Source organism: Ovis aries, chromosome 3 (assembly GCF_016772045.2).
Source record: "Ovis aries strain OAR_USU_Benz2616 breed Rambouillet chromosome 3, ARS-UI_Ramb_v3.0, whole genome shotgun sequence".
In the NCBI taxonomy this organism is placed as follows: Eukaryota; Metazoa; Chordata; class Mammalia; order Artiodactyla; family Bovidae; genus Ovis; species Ovis aries.
Genome location: NC_056056.1, coordinates 78,673,850 through 78,701,182, shown reverse-complemented (window position 1 = coordinate 78,701,182; position 27,333 = coordinate 78,673,850). Strand labels below are relative to the sequence as shown.

Here is a 27,333-nt window from a genome sequence, read left to right as displayed (position 1 = left end):
CACTGCAGATGGTGACTGCAGCCATGAAATTAAAAGACGCTTACTCCTTGGAAGGAAAGTTGTGACCAACCTAGATAGCATATTCAAAAGCAGAGACATTAGTTTGCCAACAAAGGTCTGTCTAGTCAAGGCGGTCATGTATGGATGTGAGAGTTTTCCAGTGGTCATGTGTGGATGTGAGAGTTGGACTGTGAAGAAAGCTGAGCACCGAAGAATTGATGCTTTTGAACTGTGGTGTTGGAGAAGACTCTTGAGAGCCCCTTGGACTGCAAGGAGATACAACCAGTCCTTTCTAAAGGAGATCAGCCCTGGGTGTTCTTTGGAAGGAATGATGTTAAAGCTGAAACTCCAGTAATCTGGCCACCTCATGTGAAGAGTTGACTCACTGGAAAAGACTGATGCTGGGAGGGATTGGGGGCAGGAGGAGAAGGGGACGACAGAGGATGAGATGGCTGGATGGCATCACCGACTCAATGGACGTGAATGTGAGTGAGTGAACTCTGGGAGTTGGTGATGGACAGGGAGGCCTGGCGTGCTGCAACTCATGGGGTCGCAAAGAGTCAGACACAACTGAGCGACTGAACTGAGAGCAGTCAATCCTAAAGGAAATCAGTCCTGAATATTCATTGGAAGGACTGGTGCTGAAGCTGAAGCTCCAATACTCTGGACGCCTGATGTGAAGAACTGACACATTGGAAAAGACCCTGATGCTGGGAAAGATTGAAGGCAGGAGGAGAAGGGGATGACAGAGGATAAAATGGTTGGATGGCATCACTGACTCGATGGACATGTTAGAGTAAGCTCTGGGAGTTGGTGATGGACAGGGAAGCCTGGCGTGCTACATTCCATAGTGTCTCAAAGAGTCAGACAAGACTAAGTGACTGAACTGAACTGAACTGAGAGCACCTGCCCCAGCATTCTGAACATAGCAGTTCTCAATGAAGATGGAGGGATGAATTTATGGATTTCAGAGTCCCAAGGTGCAGCCCAACATCAGAGCCAAAGACAATGTGGCATGTGATATCATCTTCCATATGGCACCTGAGAGAGCAGGGCTCAGGGTCAAGGGCGCTGAGGAGGGAGGGATAGCAGGTCATTTCCTACCCATTATGCACTTTTAAGTTCTATAGAGTTCCCTCTGATCCTTCCATCTCTTTGTAGAGTGTGAATGAAGCTTGTCTCTGGGTCACTGCAACAGAGTTCAGAGCAGAGACAGGGCCAACATAAGCAGACGGCAGGCCAGACATGGGCCAGGAACAAGAGGGCGGGCCTAGGGTGGGATTAGAAGCTGGGCTGGAACTCAGGTGGGAGTTAGGCCAGGGCAGGGCCAACCAAATTCTACATGGTTTTCGTTTTGCTGTGCTACTGCACGCATATTCCCATCACAGGGCTCAGATGGTTGAATCTGCTCCACAGAGCACATGTGGAATCTGTGAGAGACCCTAACCAGGCAGACCTTTGCAGAAGCCATTAACATCCCGCAAATGGCAACGACCAGCAGAGCAACAAGGCTGTGAATCTGAGTGTGCTAGTCTAAGGTTCCGACACCCCTCGTTTCCTTCTACTCAGCTCAACAATATCCATAGACTGTTTCTTTTTTGATCAGATGGAGGGTAAAGTGTCCTCAGACTTGGATCTTCTGTCTCCCTGACATCCTGTGTTTGGGGTGAGACTTCTGGAGGAAAATTACAGAAGTACCCATCCCTGAAAAATTGCTTTTTAAAAAGTATTAACTCCAATTATGCTGCTTCTCCACCTTAGAAGGATCAGTGTCTCTCAAGGAGGAAGTTCCAACTTCCTTTATAGGCTCTACAAGGCTTTAGTTATCCAGTCCAACCTAGGTCACCTCCTCTCACCTCAAAGGCCAGGTATACCCAGCTCCTTACTCATCCCAAACAGCCATGCTCTTACCTACCTGAGCTTTCTACACTCTGTTCCTGTTGCCTCCAATGCTCTATTCTCTCCTCTTTGCTTTTGAAGAAACTCCTGTTGAAAAAGCCTAGGCTTGGTGGGTGATGCCTTCCCAGGCAACCTCAGGCGAAGCGTGAGGTTCTTCTTTCATGCACTCCCAGAGGCTGGTACAGCCCTCTATTTGCAGCTTATCATACTGCCCTAGGGACCCTTGCTCCACCAGTCTTTTTTCATGAGCCTTAATTTAATTTTATCAATTTATTTTTAAAGTTTTACTTTACATTTTTGGCTGTGCCGGGTCTTCGTCTCTGTGTGCAGGCTTTCTCTAGATGCGGTGGGTGGGGGTTACTCTTCATTGCAGTGTGCAGGCTTCTCATTACGGTGGCTTCTCTTGTTGCAGAGCACAGACACTAGGTGCCCAGCTTCAATATTTGTGGCAAGGAGGCTCAGTGGTTGTGGTGCGTGGGCTTAGTTGCTCTGAGGCATGAGAGATCTTCTCGGACCAGGGATTAAACCCGTTTCCTGCAGTGGCAGGTGGATTCTTAACCATTGTACCACCAGGAAAGTCCCTAAGATCCTTAATTTTAGAAGGAGAGAATCATCATCCTTGTCAAACTCTTCTATCATTTTTCTTCTCTTCCTCTTCCCTCTCCCAAAGATAACAAAACAACCAGGCCATAGTTGGATTCTAAAGGGTGTTTTGTAGTAGGCTCAGTTGCTAAGTCATATCCGACTCTTGGCATCCCCATGGACTGTAGCCTGTGAAGGATGTTTTTTACTCATGGCTACAGCCAGGGCTGTCCTGTCTTTCAGGACTATACAGAGGCCAACAGAAGGATTGAAGTAGGCAGTAATTATTGATTGGAATTTTACATTCTAAAACCTTTGCCCTGCAAGGGCTTGTTTTTCTTTTCATATGAAATCTGGAGCAGTGGGTTATTTTAGATCCAACCGCCCACCCGCAGGTAAATTTAAAGGTTTTCCCCTAAACAGACTCACATCTGGCATTTCCATGGTGCCCCTAGAGGATATATATTTTCATTTAGCCAAGTTTGAGAGGAGAATGGTGAGAGATTGATTTAGAAATAAGCATGTAATAATTGTCAGGAAATTAGCAATGGTTTTCTATAGACAACCAATATTCTCCCTTTTTATTTAAATATTCTTCCAACAGAAAACAGAAAGTTTGTTTGGCCAAGTCTTTGAGTTACCCTACCTTCCTCCACCCCCAGGCAGAAAGACTTGCAATTGAAAGGAAAGGTCGCCCTGGGGTTGGTCACATCTGAGGATTGCAGTACGATTTATTCGATTTATTCACATGGTGCTACAAGCAGTCTGTTAAGAGGCAGATGCAGTCTTTCTGTATCCCTACCCCGGTCCAGGGAAATGGTATTAGAAGCTTGTAGGTTATTGGTTTTATGAATGCCTAGTCCCTGAGACAGCAACAGGCCTATTTAATAACACTGGGGTTCTTGCCTGGGGAGGAGGAGGGGAACATAAGAAGATGCTAAAAGTTCAAATTTAGTGTGTCTTTAATTCTAAATATATTTCCTGTTACAAGCATTGAGGAGGAAGGATTTTGACCACTGTCTTCAATCCTTGTACTTGTCTGTTTGCTGGTAAGATAGGACTCAATCAGAAAAGAGCAGAGAAAAGGTATGAAACACTCAAGAATTCCTCCTTCATGAAATCTATGCCGTTCTCTAGTGTCTCACAAAGCTGGGGCTGGGGCAAGGCAAAGGAAGCCCTCTTCTCAGGCACAAAATTTCAGGGGTGCCCAGAAACTCAGCAATACAAATACTATTTTAACGTAATATCTAAAGCTATTTTAAAATGTGGATATTGGGTTCATCTCGGAACTCTACATTCATTTTTATTTTTTCAAAATATCATATTAAAATATTATTTATCTTGATGGCCAGTTTGTTGGTAGCCCTTCAATTTTGCCTCTTTTGTCAGGCATCTTATGAATCTCTAACTCTTGCTCGCCTTCCAAATGCATTTGTAGATCAAGCCCATCACATGGCCCCTGAAGGGGGAAACATGCTTAATAAGAATAGAATGGTGGTAGTAAGAAGCCAGGAGGAAAAAGTTCTGATGATCAAAGAAGTTAACAGCGATGAGATATCCCACCTGTGCTTTGTCAAACTGACAATTTTTAAAATATGCCTCCAGCTGGTGGGAGTGGCCCTGGAAGGCAAAACTTTTACATCCTGACTTTTTCCAAGGGAACTCTTCTGTCTCTGATTGTATGCTAGCTCTCTCTACCCTGCTGCTCCATCTAACTTGGAGGGCTGCGAGGAATTACTGGTAAGCTCGAGAAAGAGCAGTAGCTGCAGGCCCTCGGAGAGGATCTGCCCGGGACTTTTCTGATCATTTTTGCAACCTGTGTGCGGCACTTGGTACCCTGTCGTTCCAGGGGTCTGTCTCCTTCTGCGCCTTTAAGCCTTTGTAAGCCTCTAAGCCACAGACAATAACTTTCCTTTTTTTTTTTTTTTTTCCCACTGAGAAAAAGTGATCGAGAGGTGGGTTTTAAACTTGGGCTAACCAGAGTCGAAAGATAAACACAGCTTACCACGATTCCTACAAACTCCCTGACTTGACTTGGCACGCGGGCGAGGGCCGAGGTTTTCTTTTTCCGTTTGCAAAACACCCTCCCCCCCACCCCCCGCCCCCCGGCTCGCAGGTTGCGGAGACGACCTCTTTCCAGGGCTGTCCTCCTGCAGTTCCAGGCAGGGCCGCGCCCCGGACCTCCGCGCTCTCCGCCCCGCCCTCCCAGGTTCGCGTCCCCAAGCGCCAGGCCGTCCCTCGCCCGGCCGCCTTCCCCGTCCCCGGCTCCCCGCGGAGGAAATTCTTCCCCAGCAGCCCAGGGCCCGCCTCACGTGATCAGCTGCTGCCGCGGCTTCCAGCAAGAGTTTAAAGGTTACGGAGGAAATTAACACGGACACAGCCCACAACCCCCAGTCCCCGCCGGAGGACGCGCCCCGTTTTCGCGCAGCTGGGACGGCCGCTGTCAGCGCGCTGATCAGAACCCTGTCCCCCGCAAAGGGCACAGGCTAGGTCTAGAGTAAATATGAAGTCACTTTGTAAAATATAAACAAACACACGAACCGAGCCGGGGTGTTACTAAGCTTTCGCTTGCCAACAAGTTCTAGCAGCCCGAGTTTGGGACAGACCCCCAAAAGGGAGAGTGCCCCCAAAGAAAGGGAAGAGAGAGTAGTGTTTTAGAACTCACACAGAGCCTTGCACGCCCCTCCCTTCCCCCCTTCCCCCACCACCGCGGAGCGGAGCGTCTCCGGACAGAGTGACAGACAGACCGACCAATACTCCGCAGGCTGCCCCGGCCAGCCACGGCCAGAGTAGGGGTGGGGCCGCGGGAGGGTCTCGAGTCCTCTGCAGCAGCGCGACCCCTGCCACCTCTCCACCCCCGGCTGTAAAAGACAGTGCTGGCCGCAGAGCCTGGAAAGATGCGTGGCCCTCTAGTCTCCTGCGGGAGACCACAGACCAGGTATCCACAGCCAGCGGGCTCGCATCCCCCTGCCCCCAAGGCCGCCACTCCCCCGGGTCCCGCGCGGGGTCCCAGTCCCGCTCCCCCGCCGGCCGCCGCGACCCCGAAAGCCTCGCCAGTTCTCGACAGTCCTCTGCTGGGCTCACTTTTCCCGTATTGCTCCCCCAACCGGCAAAACTTTCTATTTCCCCAAACACCAGGGCGCGCGCGCGCGCGCGTGCACACACACACACTCACACACACACACATACACACTGACGTCTTTTGCGCATTTCCTGCATTAGAGGGAGGGAGACTCGCTCGCACACCGACGGAGGGAGAAGAGACCGAGGGGGAGAGCGGGCGGGCAGCGAACGAGCGGCAGCTGAAAGCCGGGACGCGGGGAGCGCGGCGGGCGGGCGCCGGCGCCCGGGAGGTGGGGCCGCGCCGAGTCGCAGTCCCGGCCCCGCCGCGCTGCGCACCGCCCGGTGCCGGCCTGCGCCCCAGCCGGAGCCGCGGCCACCCCGACTCTCGAGCCCGCGCGGATGTGAGATTCCCGAATCCTGGCGCCTCCCGATCGCCGACTGCGGCGCGGCGCGGCTTCGCCCAGGAGGAGGCGGCCGGGCTGGCCGTGTGGCTTGTGGATTTTTTTTTTTTTTTAAATTTGGCTCCGAGGAGGACCATTTCCTCTGGACATGCATCCCTCCGGGTAGACTGCACATCCCTGGGTCCATCCCCCGCCCCGCGCGGTCAGAGGCAGGCGCTGGGTGTGCGAAGAGGATCCGGGTGGAAATCTGCGCCCCCGTTCTGGTCCCCGCCCCGTCTCACCGCCCCCTCCCCCTCCTGGAGTCGAAATTTCCCGGGGATTATGTTTCGGAAAGGTAGGTAAGCGCCCGGCGCGGCGCCCACTTCCCCGCAGCCCCGACCCCGAGAGCCAGCGAGGCGACGAGACAGCCCCCGCGGCTTTTGCAGCGGAGCCGACAGCTCGTCTCCTCTTCTGGAGGTGCTGCTGGTGGTGGTGGGGGGGGAGAGACTTCTCCAAACACGGACGTCCCCCAGCTCTCCCCCCTCCCTGTTTTCCGTTAGGAACCCGGCGAGGAAATACATGCACTGGCTGAGAATCGCCCGCGCCAGGGCGCAACGCTACAAGGTGTAGGGAGAGTGTGGGGTGGGGCGAGAGGGGACCCAAGAGTCCCGTGCTCGGAGCGCCGCGGCGTCGGTTCTTCGTTCCTGCCCTCTGGGCGGACGGAGTGACCCCGGCCCCCACTCCCCGCCCCGACCATGGTAGTGTTCAATGGCCTTCTTAAGATCAAAATCTGCGAGGCCGTGAGCTTGAAGCCCACAGCCTGGTCGCTGCGCCATGCGGTGGGACCCCGGCCGCAGACTTTCCTTCTCGACCCCTACATCGCCCTCAACGTGGACGACTCGCGCATCGGCCAAACGGCCACCAAGCAGAAGACCAACAGCCCGGCCTGGCACGATGAGTTCGTCACTGATGTGTGCAACGGGCGCAAGATCGAGTTGGCTGTCTTCCACGATGCCCCCATCGGCTACGATGACTTCGTGGCCAACTGCACCATCCAGTTTGAGGAGCTGCTGCAGAACGGGAGCCGTCACTTCGAGGACTGGGTGAGTTGGGCGCCTCCTGGTCCAGCAACTAGGCTTTCGGGTTCCAGGGGCAGAACTCACGACCTTGGCTTTGGTCGTGGGGCTCAGGGATTTAGTGCCATTTGGCGGCTGTGTGTGTGTCTCAATTACCTTGGGGAAGCACATTCCACTTAGTAGTTGGGGAGAAGTAGCCACTGGGGCATGGAAGATGAGTCTTGGGAAGAGGGTAAGGTCCTCTGCCCTATCCAGACAGCCGGCGCTACAGGGACCTCGAAAGCTGGGAACCCCAAACTGCCGGTGCTGAAGGTTGGCGGAGAAGCCGGCTCCTTCCGCCAGGCGCGTGGTGGGCTGGTTGTGTGTGGGTGGGTTCCTCGGTCCTTGGAGAGGCACGTGGAACCCTACACTGAAGGCTTCTTGCACGTCCTGGCTTTGTCCTGAGTAGCCGAGTGAGGAGCTGTTTTATTTTTCCCTCCGGGATGAAGCTGGCTCATTTCTATTCTGTTGTCTGGCAGTTAGCTCATCTTCTGACATGCGGGGAGAAAAATTTCTTCACCTCTAGTCCCCTCCAGGGTCCCAGAAACATGGGCCGAGCTAGTTTTGCCCAATGCATTGTCCATCCATCCGGAACTAGCGCTGTATTCTACAAACGGTTCTGCTTGTGATTAATTGGCAGTCAGTGCTTTGAATCCGACTTAAAGTTACATGTTTCCCTGTTTTGATTTTCAAGACACTGTGCAATGAGATACTATTTTTGAGACCAAGTTAATTGATTACACTGTCAAAATATTAGGGACTTGGTAATAGGCCTTCTGCACACACTCTAAACCAAATGCATTCAGCCTTGGCACTCAGAGACGCAGGGAGAAGCAACCTTGTTTTAGAGGGAAGGTGTTAAATTAGGAAATGGTTTTCTTTATTTTTATATTTGTTACATGTTTCCAGGGAGAGCAGATGTGACTCTGGGTGTATATGGTTTTAGGGTTCTTTGGTCTACACAGAGAATACCTGATCCTCCTGGAGAGATGTTTAATTATTGAAAACAAATAACTTCATGATGTCCTATGGTCGAAGGTTGCACATGAATCACCTTGGCATATCACCTTACATATAAATGCGTACATACATACATACATATATATATACCTACCCACACATATGTATATATACACACACTTTTTTTAAGAAGATGGAATTTTAGGGGAAAATAGGAAAAAGCTTTTCGTCTTCCCTTGATGCTCCTGGCTGTGATGTAGTCTGCCCGAAACCATGGTTACAGGGCTTACAAGGAAGCTCCAACAAACCACACCAAGTACAACCGTGGGAGATTTGTGGCTTATACTTTGGGAAGCAGGCAAACCTTTATGGAATCCCAAAGAACACAGTGTCATTCCTTTCCATTCCAGTTCACCAATGGCCCTGGCCACTGCTCCCCTCCCACCACCGGAGTTCCCACTCATTTCCCATTTCCTGTCCACCGGCCTTCAGTCCTTTCACTCATGAAAGTGGTGCATCTCAGAGGGGGAGCTGAAGGGATAACTAATTTCAAAGCCAGATCTTAACAGCAAAACCTGTGGTTTTCAAGTTGTTGTTTTAGGACAGGAAGGGGAAGAAAAAAATATGATTATGGTAGTGAGGAAATGAGGCTTTTTGCTGTGTATTCGATGAAGTTGGACAGTGAGGCAGAGAGCAGGTAGGGTGAACAGCTATCTGCTTTTCTTCACAAAACAGATGCTAGTTGAAGGGAAAGGTGTCTGAGTGTCTCTGATGATGCTTTGCCGGGACCCACCCAAATCCTGGGTACACTGGCACATGATCCTCACTTTGGAGCATGTCCAGTGAGGTGTGAACTGGACACTAGTCTTGTCTGTCACTCTCTAAGATATTCAGATTCACATTGGACTTGGCCCTAGACCAGATCATCCAGTGATAGGCAGTTTTCACAGCCAAGGATGCTGAGTCCCAGAGCAGCTAAGTGGGTTCCTGAGGTCACAGGACAAGCAGAAGGGACAGGGTTGGAAGGAGGGACCACAGCTCCTATTGCTCGCAGCTTGCTCAGTGGAGAACTAGGTCCTCTGTCTCTCTAAGCCTTCCTGCAGATTCATGTGCTGTGTCCCCGATGTTTTTATTGTACATGATAATTTAAAGTGCTTTCAGAATCAGCATCTCTTTTGCCTTATAGCAAGTGTGAATTAAGTGTTGGTAGATTAAAAAACTTGAGATACTGAAAGGCCAGAGTCACAGGATGGATGAATCCAGTAGTGGAGCTGGTTCTGTTGTTCTGGGGTTGTTTCCACGAGGATGATCTGGCCACACTGGTTCTTCCAACTGAGGGTGAGGATGCAGTGGCAGACGTGACCGGACCGTGGAAGCAGACAGGTTGCACCTGGGATGGCTAAGGCCACCTTTCCCATCCCTGTCAGCCAGGGGACACACACAGAATCACACCTTTGGGTAGAATTTCCTGGGCTTCAGCCTCTGCTCTCTTCACCTGGCAGTAATGAAGAGGTGTGGCTGAGAAATCTGGCCTGGAGTAAGGAGATCCAGAGGGCATGCAACAGCCACCTTTCTCATCGTTGTGGAACATTTCATTCAGCTGCGTGATGAATTCCCAGGTATCCACTGAGTTCCTATTTTGCACTCAGATCCAACCAGGAACATTTAGCTCTTTGGGTAATCCAGGAGTGAAAGAGACCATGGGTTACTCTCAGGAGGCTTCATTTCACTAGGGAAATAACACTGAATAGATACTCTTAGACACTTAAGTAGCAATTAGGCTCTAAATGAGTGGTACCTTAAGTAGGTTACAGGAGTTCAAGAAGGGAGTATGCTGGGATGGCTGGAAGAATCTAGAGGTTCCTGGAAGGAGGCTTGAATTGGGCGTGAAACGATGGGTAACATTTAAAGAGGTATTTATGGGAGAAGACAGTGTTCCATGGGTGCGGACATGCTGGAGTAAAGACGGAGTGTGCCTGGGTCAGAAATGTGTGGCTGAAACTGAGGGCGCCTGTCAGGAAACAACCAGACGAGGCGAGGCGCCCCAAATTTAAGACTTTTATCTGAGTACTGCCAGTGCTGTGATGGATTTACTTAATATTTTAAAACAGTAACTCTTTGATTTCCCACTTAAGCCTCAGTATTTGTGAAATCACAGGTTTGGATATGGTAGTTACAGTTTTTCGGTATTGACATTAAACTAAACGTTTGTCTCTAAAATGAAAATGAAAAGCTTACCTCAGGTGCCTCTTAAAATCATTAGTGCCATGGGGGCTAATGATTCCACCCTTTGGAAACCGTGGGATAAAGTTTAGAAAATTGAGGTGGATTCTAGAATGTTTAAAACCAAACTGAGATTGTCATTCTCCAGACAATGAGAGGCATACCTATTATGGTGAGAAAAGGGGTTGCTTAAGAGAAAGCTCATTACATAGAGATGGGAAGATTTCACCTATACTTGAAGCAGAATCCCATGAAACACAATTGCTATAGCTCACTTCCCCGAAACTGTTAGAGGTGATAACTCTCCTCAGACATTGGTGGGCAAGAGTCCCTGGGTGGGGTCATTAAAAATACAGGTCCTCCTGCCCCACTTTCAGAACTTTTCATTCTGTTGTTTAGGACAAAATACTCATTTATAACAAGCTGTTCTGGAGAGTCTGACCAGCCCATGCCTTGAGAAACACTGAACTAGAATAGAAATTGCAGACAGGGAAAGGCCCCAGATAATGAATATACCAATATTTTGTGCATAGAAATGTCCTGAGATTTTTGAATAGATTTGTTTTTTACATTCGTCTAATTTTCTAAAGTTTATTTGTAATCGGAGGACAATTGTTTTGCGATATTGTATTGACTTCTGCCATACAACCACGTGAATCAGCCACAAGTACACATATGTCCCCTCCCCCGTGAACCTCCTCCCCACCCCTCTAAGCTGTTACAACGCCAGCTTGAGGTCCCTGTGCCCATACAGCAGTTATCTCTTTTACATATGGAAGTGTATACATGCCAGTGCTACTCTCTCAGTTTGTACCCCCCTCTTCTTCACCCATGAATAGACTTTTATAATTCCTAGTAGCTCAGTTGGTAAAGAATCTGCCTGCAATGAAGGAGATCCAGGTTTGAGTCCTGCATTGGGGAGATCCCCTGGAGAGGGAAACAGCAACCCACTCCAGTATTCTTGCCTGGCCCACCTGGGTAAAGCAAGATTTGTAAGCAGGATTGGGTAAACTAGAAGCATTGGGATTCCTGAATGGATGCTGGTTGGAGCAGCACTCGCATTTAGGACAGATGGTGGGGTGCTAAGGGAGCAGGAGGATGGCAGAGAGCGTGGGTAGAGCGTGTGGGTTACAACTGTCTGGTCCTGTCACACTCTGGAGCCTGCTCGCTATAGCCTTTGCTCAGTTCTCTCCTCCCTGTCCCCAGGCTCTGAAGTCATCTTTGCTGGTGTCGCTCCCATGCTTCATGCTACGGAAGAGGCCCTCATCACAGTGGCAATGACAGAAAGCCATTTTCTGACAGGTGGTTTGGTGGGGCACCTGAGGGCAGAGCTCTGGAGCCCGGCTGCTTGGGCTTGAATTTCTATCACCAGCCACTTGTGAGACCTTTAGGGAGCCATTTAACCTGTGTTTCTGTTTCTGCCTCTGTAAGAAGTGGGCCGTGGTACAAGTCCCCACCTATAATGCAACGGGCTTGTCCTGAGGATGGAAGGAACAGGTAAAGCACATCAGCCAAGGGCTCTGTGAATGTTTAACAGCTGTAGCTATTGTTGTTATGTCCCCCTAAACCTACCATGGGTAGGCCCTAGAGAGGGGTCTTTATTGAGCTGAATATTATACAGGATCTAAGGAAGCCAGTTTTTCATAGCCTCCAAAATGTTTTTCATTCAGGGAGTCTCATTTGGCAAGGAATGGGGCACTAGTGTTTCTGTTTCATTTTTCCAAAGTAGCCCATTGACAGGGTCTCTCAAAACTATCCCACCCATGGAATTTCCATGGTGGTCCAGTGTGTAAGACTTCTGCTTCCAGTGCAGGGATGTGGGTTCGATCCCTTGTTGGGGAACTAAGATCTTACATGCCTCATAGCCAGAATACCAGAACATAAACAACAGAAGTGATATTGTAGCAAATTCTGTAAAGGCCATTAAAAATGGTTCACATGAAAAAAGAATCTTTAAAAATTGAGGGGAGTGGAGAGAGGGTGAGATGTATAGAGAGAATAGCATGGAAATTTACCGTATGTAAAATAGATAGCCAATGGGAATTTGCTGTATCACTCAGGAAACTCAAACAGGGACTCTGTGACAATCTAGAAGGGTGGGATGGGGAGAGAGATGGGTGGGAGGGCACATGGCTCTTGTTGATGTTTGACAGAAAACCACAAAATTCTGTAAAGCAATTATCCTTCAATTAAAAAAATGAAGTGGCAAAAAAAAAAAAGTTATCCCACCCTGCTGACACTGGGAGATAGGCTGATACCCCTTTTGGAGAGGTTGGATTCAGGGGGATGGGGTACCTCCTGGACCCCAAAGACCTTGGGGAGAGTCTTCCAATGTAGAAGCCAAGGAGAGGGTCCTAGTGGCCCAGATGCTGTACCCTGGACAGAGCCTGAGGACATACACGTGTTCTGCTGAAATTACCCTAGGAATTACTCAGGTCTGTGCTGGTGGTGGCCTGAGCACGTGTGGATATAAACAGCTTAAAGGCCCGTCTCTGTCTTAAGGGATTTTGTAAGGCAATCTTTCAGAGGATCTCTGAGACCTCTCCTATCATTTAGACAGGGTGAGGTGGGATTGTCCAGAGAGCAGTGTGGAAGGACTGGGAAGAGTCCACACCCACTTTGTGGGCACCTCTGCCTTGAACTCTCCCAGCACCTGGGGCTTCAGGTATCTCCCTGCTGATTCCCTACTGACCCCTATGTTGTTGTTGAGTCGCTGATCTTGTCTGACTGTTTGTGACCCCATGGACTGCAGCCCGCCAGGCTTCTCTGTCCATGGGATTTCCCAGGCAAGAATACTGGAGTGGGTTGCTATCCCCTCCACCAGGGGATCTTGCCCACCCAGGGATCGAACCCATTTTCTGTGTTGACAAGTGGAGTCTTTACCACGGAGTCACCGGGAAAAGCCTATAATACCTAACATCTAAGGAAACATTGCTTCGCATGGTACGTAACTGGTTATTTAGCAATGCAATTCTTGCCCCAGAGCTCCCACAGAACACTGACTGACAGTGGGTCCCTGAAGTTAAAGGGCCGCAGGCCTCATATGCTGTCGGGCCTTGGCTGCCTGTCTTGTTCCTCTTTCTCTGTGTCTGACCAGCAGCAGATTTAGTGAATATTTGAGACCCTTAAGCTCCCTAGCTCCTCAGTAGGCCTCTTGCCCTGAATCCATGAGCTCTAATTGCAGGATGCCTGGATCACTCACTAGCTGTATGTCTTTGGGCACCTGACTTACACTCTTGAAATCTGTTTCTTCCTTTGTACAATGGGAATATAATAGTTCTTACCTCTTAGGGTTGTTGTGAGACATAAGGGAATCTGTGTAAAGTTCTTAGCAAGGGGTCAGGCTACTGTACATTCTAACAGTTTTATTAATATTTAAAGGGTTGTATTTATGTGTTCATAGTTTTAGAATCTTAAATCAGAACATATGGTCCAGTGAAAGGTATTTTTCCCCTTGTATTTATATGAGAAGTCTCACATGGTCTAAAAATATACATATAAAATGTACTTATATGAGAAGTCTCACATTGTCTAAAAATAATGTTAACTTAGTTATACTTAACAATTGGATTTTTGGAAATTTAATAATAGAATTACTTGAAATGAAATTGTTTTGGAAAGTCTAGAACTGTGGCCGCTGGAGTCAAAGGTTAAGTATTTATTGAAGCATTAATTGGAAATAGGGATATTTGGGAGCTGCTGTTTTGGTTTTGCTGTACTGAATAATCTAGTTTTATGAATTTAAATACATTCCCAATGCTGTTGACTCTTAAGTTCCTAATTCCATCCCATATCTGCCCTTGAGATTCAGAACTCATATAGGTGACTGCCTTCTTGTCATGGCCATTTGACTGTGTAAAGGGCATCTCAAACTGTATATTATGCCCCAAATTGTATATGTGATGTCTCCTCTCCCTATTTTAAGCCTTTCATAATTTTCCTCATCTCAAGAAATAGCAGTTCCACCCTTCCAATTGCCCAGGCCATTCCCGACACCTCGCATTCTCATCCACGCCATATACAATCCCTCAGCAGTGTCTGTTTTCTCTGCCTTCAAAATAAGTCTCAAGTCTGATCATCTTTCCATACCTCTGCTGATGCTGCTCTGGCCTAAGTCCCAGCCGTCTCGCACCAAGATTGTTTCAACAGCCTTCTAACTGACTCCTGTCCCCTACCCCAACTCTATCAGATCATGTCACTCTGCTCACAGACTTCTCAGGGTAAAAACCCAAGTCCTTATCACCATCAGTAAGGCCACCACGGCCAGGCCTCCTGTTACAACCTCTCTGACCCAGTCACCAGGTATTCCTCACCTGTTCGGTTCTCTCCCAGTCATATTCACCCACTTGTACCCTTACACTTACTGTGTTCTTTGCACCTGCTTTGCACCTGCTATTCCATCTTTCTAGAATATTCCTTCCTCAGATACACTCATAGTTTAAATGTTTATTCAAATATAATAATATAATAATAAATACATTCTCAGGCCTTTTCTGGCAATCTCATCTAAAATTTTACCCTTCTCCTTGACACTTTATATGCTGTTTTCCTGCTCTATTTTTACTTTTTAGGTCTTATCTGTCTTATAGAGTATATATTTGCCTATCCTCATTGATCATCTCGAACACAAGAACAGAGGTCAGATAAATGCAGAGCTTTTTGTTCACTCCTCTGATCTTGGTACTCAATTCCTGGCACATTGTTGAATTAAAGAAAGCTTTTAATCAAACAAAGGTGTATTCCCCTAGTGTTGACTGTGGTCTAGTGCTGTGGTAGACACTGGGGGCTTGGGAAGACAAAGTAGTGGACAGTGTCATTCCTGACTCTGAAGAGCAGGAAATCTAGTTGGGAAGACCAGTAGGATAAGCAGTTGAGTGAATTCCTTAATCAATCTTTCTGTATAGTTGAAAGAAGTAAAGAAATGGTAGAAGAAAGGGATATTTTATTCTATAAAAATCTATGGGATCCTGGAAGGTGTTTTTATGAGAGAATGCTGTATTATTTCCATGAGGCAGTTTGCACCAAGCTGAAGCATCTCCAGCAGGTGTGAGGTTTCTTTTTTCTTTTTTGATTTTTTCCCTCAGCCTACTGAAGTATGTGTGTGTGAAATTTGCTCAGTTGTGTCTGAATCTTTGCGACTCCATGGACTGTAGCCCGCCAGGCTCCTCTGTCCATGGGGATTCTCTAGGCAAGAATACTGGAATGGGTTGCCATTCCCTTCTTCAGGGAATCTTCCCAACTCAGGACTCCCGCATTGCAGGCGGATTCTTTACCATCTGAACCACCAGGGAAGCATAATTGACAAATAAAAATTGTATACTTTTAGGGTGTACAATATGATGGTTTACTATATATATATATATATATATATACACATTGTAAAAGCTCAAAGCATTATTTATTTATTTGAAGTATAGTTGATTTCCAATGTTGTATTAGTTTCAGGTGTACAGCAGATTTATTCAGTTCTCTATACTTTTTCAGATTCTTTTCCATTATAGGTTATTATAAGATATGGAATATAATTTCTTGTGCTGTACAGTAGGTCCTTGTCAAACCATTTTTACAAGTGGGAACTGTCACAAAAAAATAAAGATTCCAAATGCCAAATAACCATTACAGAGCAAAATGATGGTCTGAGGTTTCTGAAGGAGGGAATTGTGTACCCTCTGGGTACTGAGGACCCCTGCAGAGTGCTGTGATAGGGGGAGAAAGAAAAGACCCACTTGTTCTCCCTTTGCAGAGTTTAAAATCAAGTTCAAATTCTCCTAAGGGCTTTAGAGACAACACCTTTTGTAACTGGCAGCAACAAGAAGTAAAATTTTACATTCCCGCACCTGAACTCAGAGCTTATTGAAACACATGCAGACAAAGCTTCCAGAGTCTTCACTTAGAACTCTGGAGCAGGCCTGCAGTATTTTACATAAATAAAAGCTACATTTGGCAAAACATTGTGTTTCTCTCCAAGTCCCTCCGGTATATACGGGCTTGTTAAGTAATTACAATCTATTATAATGCTAATCAGCAGGCTGCACCTGTTTGAAATCTAATTTTCTGGCAGTAACTCATGAAAAGTGGGCAAAAGTCTGCATTGTGCTGGGAGAACAGAGAGGACAGGGACAGGCTATTGTCTTTGAACTTTGTCGACCTCTAAACAGAATGGAAATTCCGGACAGAGTATGATTGATCTCTGTAGTATTTATTGCCTGGGAGGAGGAGGAGGGTCACAAGCCTGTCACCAGATCCAAGTTCAGGAAAGAAGACCTAGGAGTGCCTCGTCTCCCTTCCGGGTCCTGTCAACCTCACCTTGAAGTCTGAGAGAGGTAGTTTTGAAGCTACTGAAAGGTCACCTTCCTTTGCCCGCAAGGAATGAACTCATTGAACGACTGTCCCAGGTTCTGGATATAATCAGATTCAAGAAGAATTGAAAAAATCATTGTGGGTGCACCTATGATTAATTATTGAGGTAAAAATAGACTTGGAGCTTGCTTATGACCTTCTTGAATAAATGTGTTTGTTTTTTTCAGATGAGAGCACCTCTTGGTGCCCATTGTCTTTCAGATGTAAGTATCTTAAGCAGGTGTCTTCCCCACCAGTCAGAATATGAGCCACTCAGAAGAAGCAGGCTAACGTACTCACTCATCCGTGGGTTGAGTAAAAGGCTGCCTATTTGGAGTCTCAAATAGACAGCACTCTTTAATCAAACTGACTTAGATTCTGCACCTCTTAGAAACTCGTCTTCCAGTCTAGTACTGAAAAGAAAGATGGTGCAACTCACAAAAGATTCTAACCAGTGGACAAAGAGGAGTCTTCTTCATTGTTCCAGCCATCCTTTCAGCCAGTTAGCAAATGTGCATTGAATACTTGGAAGCTGATCCCTGATCTCATGGAGTATATGGTCTAGTAGAAGATACAATATCAATCAAAGAATAACATAAATATACTGGTATGGAAAGTTACAACTAAGAAGGAGAGTTGTTCACAAGTCTGGGGACCCCTAAACCTCACCTCTTCAGGGTTGGATTGACTAACACCTTTTTCTTTCCCCGAGAAATTCACTGAATGGTGAGTCAGGTGAATTCTGTTATGCAGTAGCATTGGGCCTTAGATTCCTTATGTATGAGAGCGGGAGAGCGTAGGCTGGAGACTTTGTAAGGCCTCTGTAAACAATGGTCCTGACTTGGCTTTCTGCATCTGGGGCTTTGACTATGTTCAGCTAGTGCAGGATACTATTTTATCTTTATTGTTTTCCATGAAGCTAACTCTCATCTCCTCTGAGAAACTGTCAGTGTCTGATTTTTCCCCTTCTCATCTTTCTTTGTTGTTGTGATCAAAAGCACAAATGTGTTTTGAAAGCTCACTTCTTTGCCTAGTGTTCAAGGCCCACAAAAATACATTTATTAATATTTTTAAAATGGAGCCCTCTCTCTGTATCCTTGAGCCATTTGAAAGATATTCTGTAAACAAATAAAGCAAGCAGAATTTATAGAATGCAGGGTCTATGAATCCATCTCTCTACCTTCCAGACTGATGAGCCTTTAGACCATTTTGGGAAGCTAATAGAATCATCAATCAGCCAGCAAGGATGGAGCATGTGATCGGCCAGTATTTGCTAGCGTGTTTTTCAAAACATTGGAATCTTGTAATGTTTTCAGGTTGCTGTGATCAAAGAATTCGGGAAATATTACAGAGTCAAATATACATGGATATATAACTCTGTATATAACCACCTATTCCCCAAATTATTTTGTCATCGAATGCTCTTATTTGTCAAAATTTATTAGCACCATAGAACTAGTGTTTTGTGGACAAATTTGGAAAGCATTATAGTTAGAAAAAAGGAGTGGACTTTCTTCAAGTGGGTCATTTGGGGATTCAAAAGTAATACCCTTTTATGAAACAGTGAAGTTGAACTGTGGGACTTTGAAGGAGACAGGGAATCACTGTTGATTCTAATAGATGGCAGGGGTTTCTTGGCAAGATTTGGATCTAGTCCTCGTAGAAAATGGAATCTGAATAGATGGACAAGGGAGTCTCTCTAAGTTGAAAGAAGAGCATAAAGAATGTTAGGCCATTTCTAGCATTTTGGGTTATGAGGGAAGTCAGGAAATTAGTGAGATTAAAGTAAGAATGCAATCCAAAAATAATTGCTTCACTAAAAAATATACACACAAAACTCAAACAATAAGATAGCCAAAGAAAGGGAACAGTGCATAGAACCTGGTATTCATTCATTAATCTATCCATCCATCTAGCCCGCCAGCCAACTAGCCAGGCAGCCATTCAATAAATATTAATATATGTTGAATTCTTTCTATGTTTCAGGAATTTTGCTCAGAGCAAAGTGTTGACAAAATCACTCATGATGTATTGAACTGTTTATTATCAAGGAAATCTATCCAGAGGCCTAACCTCAATCTCTTATGCCATATTTCCAGTTAATTTTCTATTGTTTGTTTCTTGATAGACTTAATAGAGATGAAGAATAGCTTTGTAGCATCCTTCATGTAATTGAGTAGTGGCTTGTCCAAATTCATGAACGTTAAAAACTAGTGTAGTATTTGGAGTCAGTCCATCCTAGACTGAATTCTAGTTTAATCAGTTTTGGCTGCATGCTATTGGGCAAATTATTTAACCTCTCTGTACCAGTCTCATTATCTATAAAAGGTAAATGACAACTATCTTGTAGAGTTATTGTAATATTAGATGAGCAATATAGTAGGTTGGCCAATAAGTTCAGCTTTTTTCATAAGATCTTATGGAAAAACCTGACTGAACTTGTTGGCCAAACCAATAAAAGTGCCCAACTTCTAGCAAATTTAAAAACATAATAGTTAATTATTATTGGTAAATATCTGCAATGAATATTTATTACCAGATACAGGTAAAATTATGCTTCTGTCCTAAGATTTTGTTCAGGAATACTCAACTAAGGAGTCTTAAGCAAAACCTTTTTTCAGTCCTTACTTCCCTCCCTCTCTGAAATGAACTAGCAACAGGAATTTGCAGTTTGCTAACTCCAGGTGTGCAGAACTAGAACCCCACTCTTGGCCCTTCTTTAGGCGACCCCCTTGGGGTGGGAGGTGCAGGAACATAGATGACCTGCCCTTGGACTCTCTTTGGTCCTGATGGATGGACCTTCCCAACACATTGCCCCCTCTTGTCTTTTTGTTTTTTTGGCATGCCACACAGCATGTGGGATTTTAGTTCCCCAACCAGGGATCGAACCCCCTTCCCTGCATTGGAAGGGCAGAGTCTTAGCCATTGGACCGCCAGAGAAGTCCCTCTCTTACCTTTTTAAAAAGCAGAGACAGCACTGCATTTTGATCTGAACATCACCTGCTTTAGCTTGTGGGCCTAATGTAGTAACTGAGTCTTGAAGGTTTTTTAACAGCCAGATTTGCTGTGGTCCAGGGCTCATCTCATAGCTCAGTTGGTAAAGAATCCACCTTCAATGCAGGAGACCTGGGTTCGATCCCTGGGTTGGGAAGAGCCCTTGGAGAAAGGAAAGGCCACCTACTCCAGTATTCTGGCCTGGAGAATTCCACGCACTATACAGTCCATGGGGTCGCAAAGAATCCGACATGACTTTCACTTTCAGGTGTACCCCCCTTTCTCTGGGCCAAGGCAACTGCCTTCATTGCCCTACTGCGTGTCTCTTCTGTAAACCCAGCCTTCAATGCAGTGCACACCGACTGCTCTGTTGTCCCCCCTTATAGGCAGCACCCAAAGCTACTCCACTTAGAGAGTAGGACTTTGCTTTTGACCCAGACATTGGAGTTGCTGGGCTTCCCTGGTAACTCAGCTAGTAAAGAATCCACCTGCAATGCAGGAGACCCTGGTTCAATTCCTGGGTCAGGAATATCCGGTGGAGAAAGGGATAGGCTACCCATTCCAGTATTCTTGGGCTTCCCTGGTGGCTCAGCTGGTAAAGAATCTGCCTACAATGCGGGAGACCTAGGTTTGATCCCTGGGTTGGGAAGATCCCCTGGAGAAGGGAATGGCTACCCACTCCAATGTTCTGACCTGGAGAATTCTTTGGACTGCATAGTCCATGGAGTCTCAAAGAGTCAGACATGACTGAGTGACTTTCGCTTACTTACTTACCAAGAGTTGAAGAATAGCCAGTCTTTTGAAAAGATTGTATATATACTTATATACTTGTAAGGAACATTGACTTGTTAATTTTCTAAGACCCTGGTCTTTAAGCTCAGATTTCATTTTATATAACTTACATTGAAGTAACAGAAATAAATGAGGCAGATAGCTCATCTTCCCTTCTTTATGGATTAGTTTTCAGAAACTTCCTTTTTCTTCTCCTCAGTCAGAGAAGTTCTTTCCTTCCTTCAAGTTTTTCTTTAGACTTCACCCAGGAGCAGGAGGTAATTTTTGTGGCTTTGTGACTTTGTGAAAATTCACTTAATAGCCTCAACCTTTAGTTTCCTAGTTTATGAAAAGCATTAATATTATTTTTCATCTTAGAGAAGACAATAGCATTTAAGTTCCAGGTGCCTGAGAACTAACTCATGATGATAGCGTTAGAATTGGTTTTGTATCTTTATTAGTCTGGGTCTCTGGAATCCAGAGGATTTGTGTGGGAGTTGTACAGTGGTACTAAATCCCCTTTCTGGGTGCTCAGAACCAAGGACAGTCTCCCTCCACCCCAGCAGCTTATAGGATAGAGTCCAGCCCCATTATCCTGCCAGACTTTAAAAGCCCTGCATGGTTCCCTCCCTCTCTCTGCCCCATTTAATGGATCCCACGTCCTCTGTGCTGGGAACTGCCCCCACAAGGGCTTGTTTCTGTCCTTCATGCCCGATGTTTCATGGTGCTTTGATCCCCCAAGTCCATCTTCTTTGGTTAGTCTCCACCCAGCCAAGTCTTGTCCTTTTTGGGCCATTGTTTCTAGAACTCTCCAGGTGACCTTTCGGCCTTTGGAATCCTGGTAACATTTTCCACTTGTGCCCCTCAGTTACAAGTATTGCTGTCTAGTGTTGACGATCCCATACTCCCTATGTTCTCTTACAGAGGTAGCAAAGGTCCCAGAGGAGAGGAAAAAATGCCATTTTGTGTTAATGCTTGGCATGTTGCCTTGAATATAATAGATACGTGCTGGGTTGGAACATTTTAACATTAAATACAATAAGATTTACCTAAAAAAATAGATGCTCTTTAGATACTTGTTCTGGAGTATTCTCTCTCCTCCTGTGACAGAAAGGAATGTAATATTTAAAGAATCACACACACACATCTGCATGTGCTTTAAAAAAGAAAAAAGCAAGAGAGGGTGCTGATACATTGGGAAGACTTTTATCTTTTACTTTTGTTCAGCATTTAAAAAATTAATAAACTTTATTTTTTAGCCAGTTTTGTTGTGGTTTAGTCACTAAGTCGTGTCTGACTCTTTCGCGACCCCATGGACTGTAGCCTGCCAGGCTCCTCTGTTCATGAGATTTCCCAGGCAAGAAGACTGGAGTTGGTTGCCATTTCCTTCTCCAGAAGATCTTCCCGACCCAAGGATTGAACTCAAGTTTCCTGCTTGGCAGGCTGATTCTTTACTACTGAGCCACCAGGGAAACTCTGGAGCAGTTTTAGGTTTATAGAAAAATTGGAAAGGCAGTACAGAGCGTCCCATAAAACCCCTCTGACCTCCAACCCTAAGTTTACCCTATTATTTTATATATATATTGACTTTAAGGAAAAGGGGGAAAGATGCAACATAATACTGCACATTGACGCAGGTGGTGTCATGGTTAAATGCTGAGGGTTTGCATTAGAGGGAGGTGGGTTCTAATTCTGGTTGTACCATTGAACCAGCTGTGAGACCTTTTGACAGACTGGGTAACCTGTCTGAGCCTTTGATGCTTCATCTATAAAATGAACTCAGTAATATCTATCTAATTGTGTTTTTGGAATAAGTCATATAATGAATGGAAGGTGCTTAGAAAATTGCTTGTCACATGATAAGCACTTTAAAATGTTAGCTATTATTGTTATTCTAATTCTATTATTAAAAAAATATTCATTGTAGATTATGTGGCTTGGGACTTAGGATGTTGTCCGAGTCCAGCTGATTTGATTCTGTTTGTTAGAGGGTGGCTTCGATGTGGGGTTGCTTTTTATACGAGGGTTATGTTCAAATAGATGGTCATTTTCGTTGTTATGGGTGACGAGGAAAATGACAGTGGTTTGCCAAGTTTGTATTTGCTGTCTGCTTTCAAGCATTTATAGACCAGCATACATTCACAAAATGCTGTGTTCACGGTGGCTTATTTGTCCTTTATCAACTCAGCTCCACCACTAATGAGCTGTGTGACCTTGGGGAAGAAATGTAACCTCTCTGAACTTCAGTTTCCTCTGCTGTCAAACAGGAATAGTCTTATTGCTCTGCTTGCCTTGTGCGGTTGAAAGAGCCATTTACTCTACCTCTGAAAAGCGAAACATGTCACATATGTGTAAGCAGTGATGAGCCGCTTTGGGATTGGGGGAGGGTTGTGGCCGTTCATGGGAAATTTCTAGATGGGATAACTGAGGATAGAGGTTGTCCCCCGGCAGGGACTAAAGTGGGTCTTATCTCCCCAAGCCCCTGATAACACTGAGTGGTGAGCAGCATTTGAGTTTCTGAGCCAAACAGTCTGCCTCACTCTCAAGTTGTTGGTGCTGAAGATTTAAAATTGATCTGCTGGCTTTGTTTCTAGGAAATGGGCATCTTGGAAGCTCACCCCCACAAGCAAGAGAACATGTCTCTCTTTCTTTGCTTCCTTATCCCTTCTTGGCTCTTTAAATTTTTGTCTTTATCACTGCTTATCATATGACTGGGCACAGACAACCATAACACCAACTATTTTAAGGGGAAAAGGGGAGGAAGACAGATAAGACAGTGATTCAGAAAGGATCAGCAAAGTGGAGTCACGTGGTTGTGACTTACCCGTGTGGGTAAGATGTGCGGCAGTTTTTAAGACTAAGAAGGCCTCCTGAGTGCCTGGAGAATAAATTAGGTACATCGAGAGCGCATTTTAAAGCCCTTCCCCGTTAGGAGAGATTCAGAGCCCAGGCAGAGCACACGAACCACACGTGTGTGACCTACTGCCCTGCTCTATCTCTGTGTGTGCTGGGTGCAGTGGGGACTCCAGAGAGAGGTCTTGGCACCTGCCCCCAGGAATAGGAATGGGAGAAGTAATGCCCACTTGAAAAGACTGATCACATAAGTTTCAGAGTGAAAGGAAACTGGGTCTTGTCCTAACCTTTTTGGTAGAGGTATAAATTAGTGAAGTCTTCTTTTTAGAGAGCAACCTGGCAGGTGGGATCTGTAAAAACAAAAATGTATGTTACAAGGTATAATCCAGATAATGTGTATAATTGACTCCATTGATAGTTATCAGTCATGTGGATACATTACATTGACACTATTTGAGATCCAGATCATAGCTTGTCTCTGATGGCTGAAGGGGTAGCCCTATGGGTGTGCACATATCCTTAAGACTGCTGTAGGTCGTCTCTGATGGGATTTGAATTTTAGGCAAGCGAGCATCATTTGACCCTTTTGGATCTGTTTGTTTTTAATGGGAAAAGACATGAGATAAGAGGATAACACCTCTTGATGTTGTTGTCTTGTTGAGTTTTTCAAACTAAGGGTCAGGCCCTGTCCATTGAGGTCATGAGATCACTTAGATGGCTCTCAAACAGCGATTTTAGAGTTGGAAATAGAACAATATCAAACTGATCAGAATGCATCACAGGCAGTAAAGGTAAATATTACTTTAGAAAACCTCTGCTTCCATTTTATGTGAGTTTTATTTATATGATGACCTTAATTCTTACTGTTAGGCTGTGAAAGTTGCTCAGTTGTGTTTGACTCTTTGCAACCCAACGGATTGTAGCTTGCCAGTCTCCTCTGTCCATGGAATGCTCCAGCAAGAATGCTGGAGTTAGTAGCCTATCCCTTTTCCAGGGGATCTTCCCGACCCAGGAATTGAACCCAGGTCTCCTGCACTGTGAGCGGGTTCTTTACCAACTGAGCTACCAGAGAAGCCCAATTCTTACTGTGGGTCCTAGTAAAAAAATCTTTAAAAATTGGGAAACATTGGTCAAGAACACAATTTCTGATTTAATAGGCTTGTGATGAGTACCAATAAGAGGGAGATGAAAAGGAAAGAAGATAGGGTTCTCTCTATTCAATAAGCTTCCAACTTTCTCACCTCCAAAACTCCATAAAGGTGGTGACTATTGAAGAATGGGATAGACTGCTTCTGAAAATTCTGCTTTACTGGTTCCTCAGTGAACAAAGATTCACAGCTATGTAGGATGCAAAAGTGACCTGATGAACCGAAATATCTTGTGTTCTCCAAGAGTTCCCATCTCCTGACACCCCTGCGAATGGCGTTCAGTATTAGATAGTGGTGCATCAGGGTTCATGACTTTGAACCATCTGGAGTTCAAGGTTAGAGAGCTCAGTTTGTGCCCTGTGACACATGATGGGTTTCTCTAGAACTGGCTTCAGCCAGCACAGGACAGTTGTACACTTTTTTGATCAGAAATGTAGGGTCTTGTGTGACACTGCATAGGGTTAATACATTTATTTAAAAACCTGTACTTTTCCTCTTGATTCTCCCATCAAACTTGTAGAGTAGTAAATACATGTTCTCCATCTTAATTTGACATTTAAGGAAAAGACGCAGGGAAGTTAAATGATGAATCGGAGGCTGGGGCAGATGAGTGAGTCTTTTGGTTTTTTGGAGAAGGTGGTTTAGTGCACATGTGCAGGTATATTGTCTTCCAAACGCACTGGTCTTGGAGGCCCAGGGTCTGGTTCAGAAGGTATTGATATCAATACCATTATACATTTATTTATTCATTAATTTACTTATTTGGCATGTGGGATGTTTGATTATTTTTTTGGCACATGGGATCTTTAGTTGTAACATTCGAGGTCTTAGTTGGGGCCTGTGGGATCTAGTTCCCTGACTAGGGGTGGAACCCAGGCCCCTTGCATTGGGAGCTCAGAGTCTTAACCACTGGAGCACCAGGGACGTCACCACCATTATACATTTTATACCATTATGTATTTATACACTGAAGCTCTATTCAAAAGGCACTTGAATGAATGAAAATTCCCTTCTACCTTCCTTTTCCCCCCTCTTCTTGCTTCACCACCTCCTCTCTTTCTTAGAAATGAGCAAATGGAGGAAAGGTTCATGGAACATTTTTCCTCTAATTGAAATTTTGCAAAAACTGCTCTTTAATAATAGATACCCACTAAATCCTTATGTATAGATGGAAAACTATAACATAAGTGATTTGATCAAGGTAAAAACTCCAGTAGAGACAGAGAAAATATGAGAAAACAGGTTTCCTGATTAGTAGCAAGGTGATTGCATAGCTATACCACATTGGATCCAACCATCATCCACTACCAGGCTTCCACCATGTGCCATTATACATCTGTCCCGTTTACTGTCATAAGTTAATGCCAGTACCATGGGTCTCAAACTTTTAGTTAGGGAGGTTGATTAATTTATTTATGTTTTCAATTTGTTCTTCAGCTGTTGACTGAGGCTGGGGTAGATGATCAGACCACCATTGGATCATTGCCTGTTTGGTGAGCTGACCATTTGCCTAGCTCTCTGGAGTTGGTCTTTACATGTCAAGGGGATGTTAAAAACTGCAATGAGGGGTAATTGTAAAGAAAATGAGTTCCCTTTTTCGTCCTCTCACTTCCAGAATTCTCTAGAGTGTCAGGATACATTGACTTTGTAATTCAGCTTGCTGTACTGACAGGATCCTTCCTTTCAAGTTGGAGTAGGTTTTTCCAAAATATGTTCTACAGAATAGGAGAAGTTAATAGAATATGTACATTCAAAAAAGGAATGCCATGTCAAGATTTGGCAAACAACAGATTAAATAAAACTGCAACATTTATTGCAGGACTTTTCAGAGCCTTTAATAATTTCCATTAATCTTCAGGATGGCAATTGGATGAACAGTGTTCCCAAACTCATTTGATTATGCACCACTCTTTTGGGGACAGTCCTTATATCTCTTGAAGTACTGTCATTTAGGAAGTACTAACTGAAATCTGGCCTCTGTATTTAAAGCAAATATATATTGGGGGCTCTTGACCAAGGGAGACTGATATGGTGAACAGGAAGGGATGGATCCTTATTAGTTTTTGTTGATCTTTTAATAAATAAGTCTAAACCTTTGTTTTTTAAAATGGAATCCCAAGTGTTATTTATAGGCCTCTGACCCTAAAGAAGGGAGAGAAGCTGAGGCTGGACAGTTGTTTTTACATGAAAAAAGGAGAGCAAATAGGGGTCTCATTCGTAGGATTTTCTACATGATATTCTAGAAGTTCATCCTTGCTCTGTCTTTAGACAGTGACATTTATAAAGCAGTCGCCAAGCTAATGTTATGGTTCCTGAGATTGTTCATATAGAATTACATGGGCTGAGATCAGAGGCCCAGGGTTCCTCCTTTCTGACTCAGGTCAGGATGAATAGTAGCCAAGTGCAATTTAACTCTTGCTCCTTCTCTTCAGAAATAATTTGTTACTGGGTTATTGCTCCCAATTAACTCTATGGTGGAGGCATATTTTAATTTTTCATTTTCTTATGTTTATTAGAAGAGATTGGGGGAAAGCTACATGCAAAGATCTGAGTGTGATCCTGGGAGCTGACCTGCAGTTAAAAAACATGAGGGAGGCAAAGATTGCTTCCAGGTTTTCATGTCTTTGAGGGTCCCTCCAAGGCTGGGGCCCAGTCAGGTTTCCTGGGTTCCTCTTAGCTGACAAAGCCATTTACACTGGGCTGTCCACACATAATGAGTTATACAGACTGCAGAGGAAGCGATCCTTCACCCAGAGGGTGACATCCTCGCCTCTGGAATTTTCAGATGTCAGTGATAGGTGAAGATGAGCTTTTTTGGACAAGAGAAATCTTTCAAACCAGGAACTCACCTGTGACCAGGCTATTACTGAGACTATGTCAAGACTTCATGTAAACCTTCAGCTGTGGGTGAGGACCCAATTCACCTGTGCTGAATGGATGTATTTCTAGATTACTTCACATTTGAAATACTTGTCTCCTGCATCTGTGAGGGATTAGTGCTTTTCC

At 45.2% G+C, this 27,333-nt stretch overlaps 1 protein-coding gene across 5 annotated transcripts in view; it reads left to right on the top strand.

Annotated features, from left to right (window-relative positions):
- Nucleotides 1-5,284: 5,284 nt before the first annotated feature.
- The window catches only part of PRKCE (protein kinase C epsilon), a 545,410-nt gene continuing 523,361 nt past the window's right edge, over nt 5,285-27,333 (top strand). For 3 of the 5 annotated variants that reach the window (XM_004005978.5, XM_060412210.1, XM_060412216.1), the window contains exons 1-2: nt 5,718-6,279; nt 6,485-7,027. In XM_004005978.5, coding sequence (XP_004006027.1) covers nt 6,680-7,027 — 348 coding nt within the window. In that variant the 5' untranslated portion in view covers nt 5,718-6,279; nt 6,485-6,679. Of the gene's footprint in view, nt 5,420-5,717; nt 6,280-6,484; nt 7,028-27,333 lie in introns of those variants that run through there. The other 2 variants (XM_042246226.1, XM_060412211.1) reach the window with 1 other exon arrangement.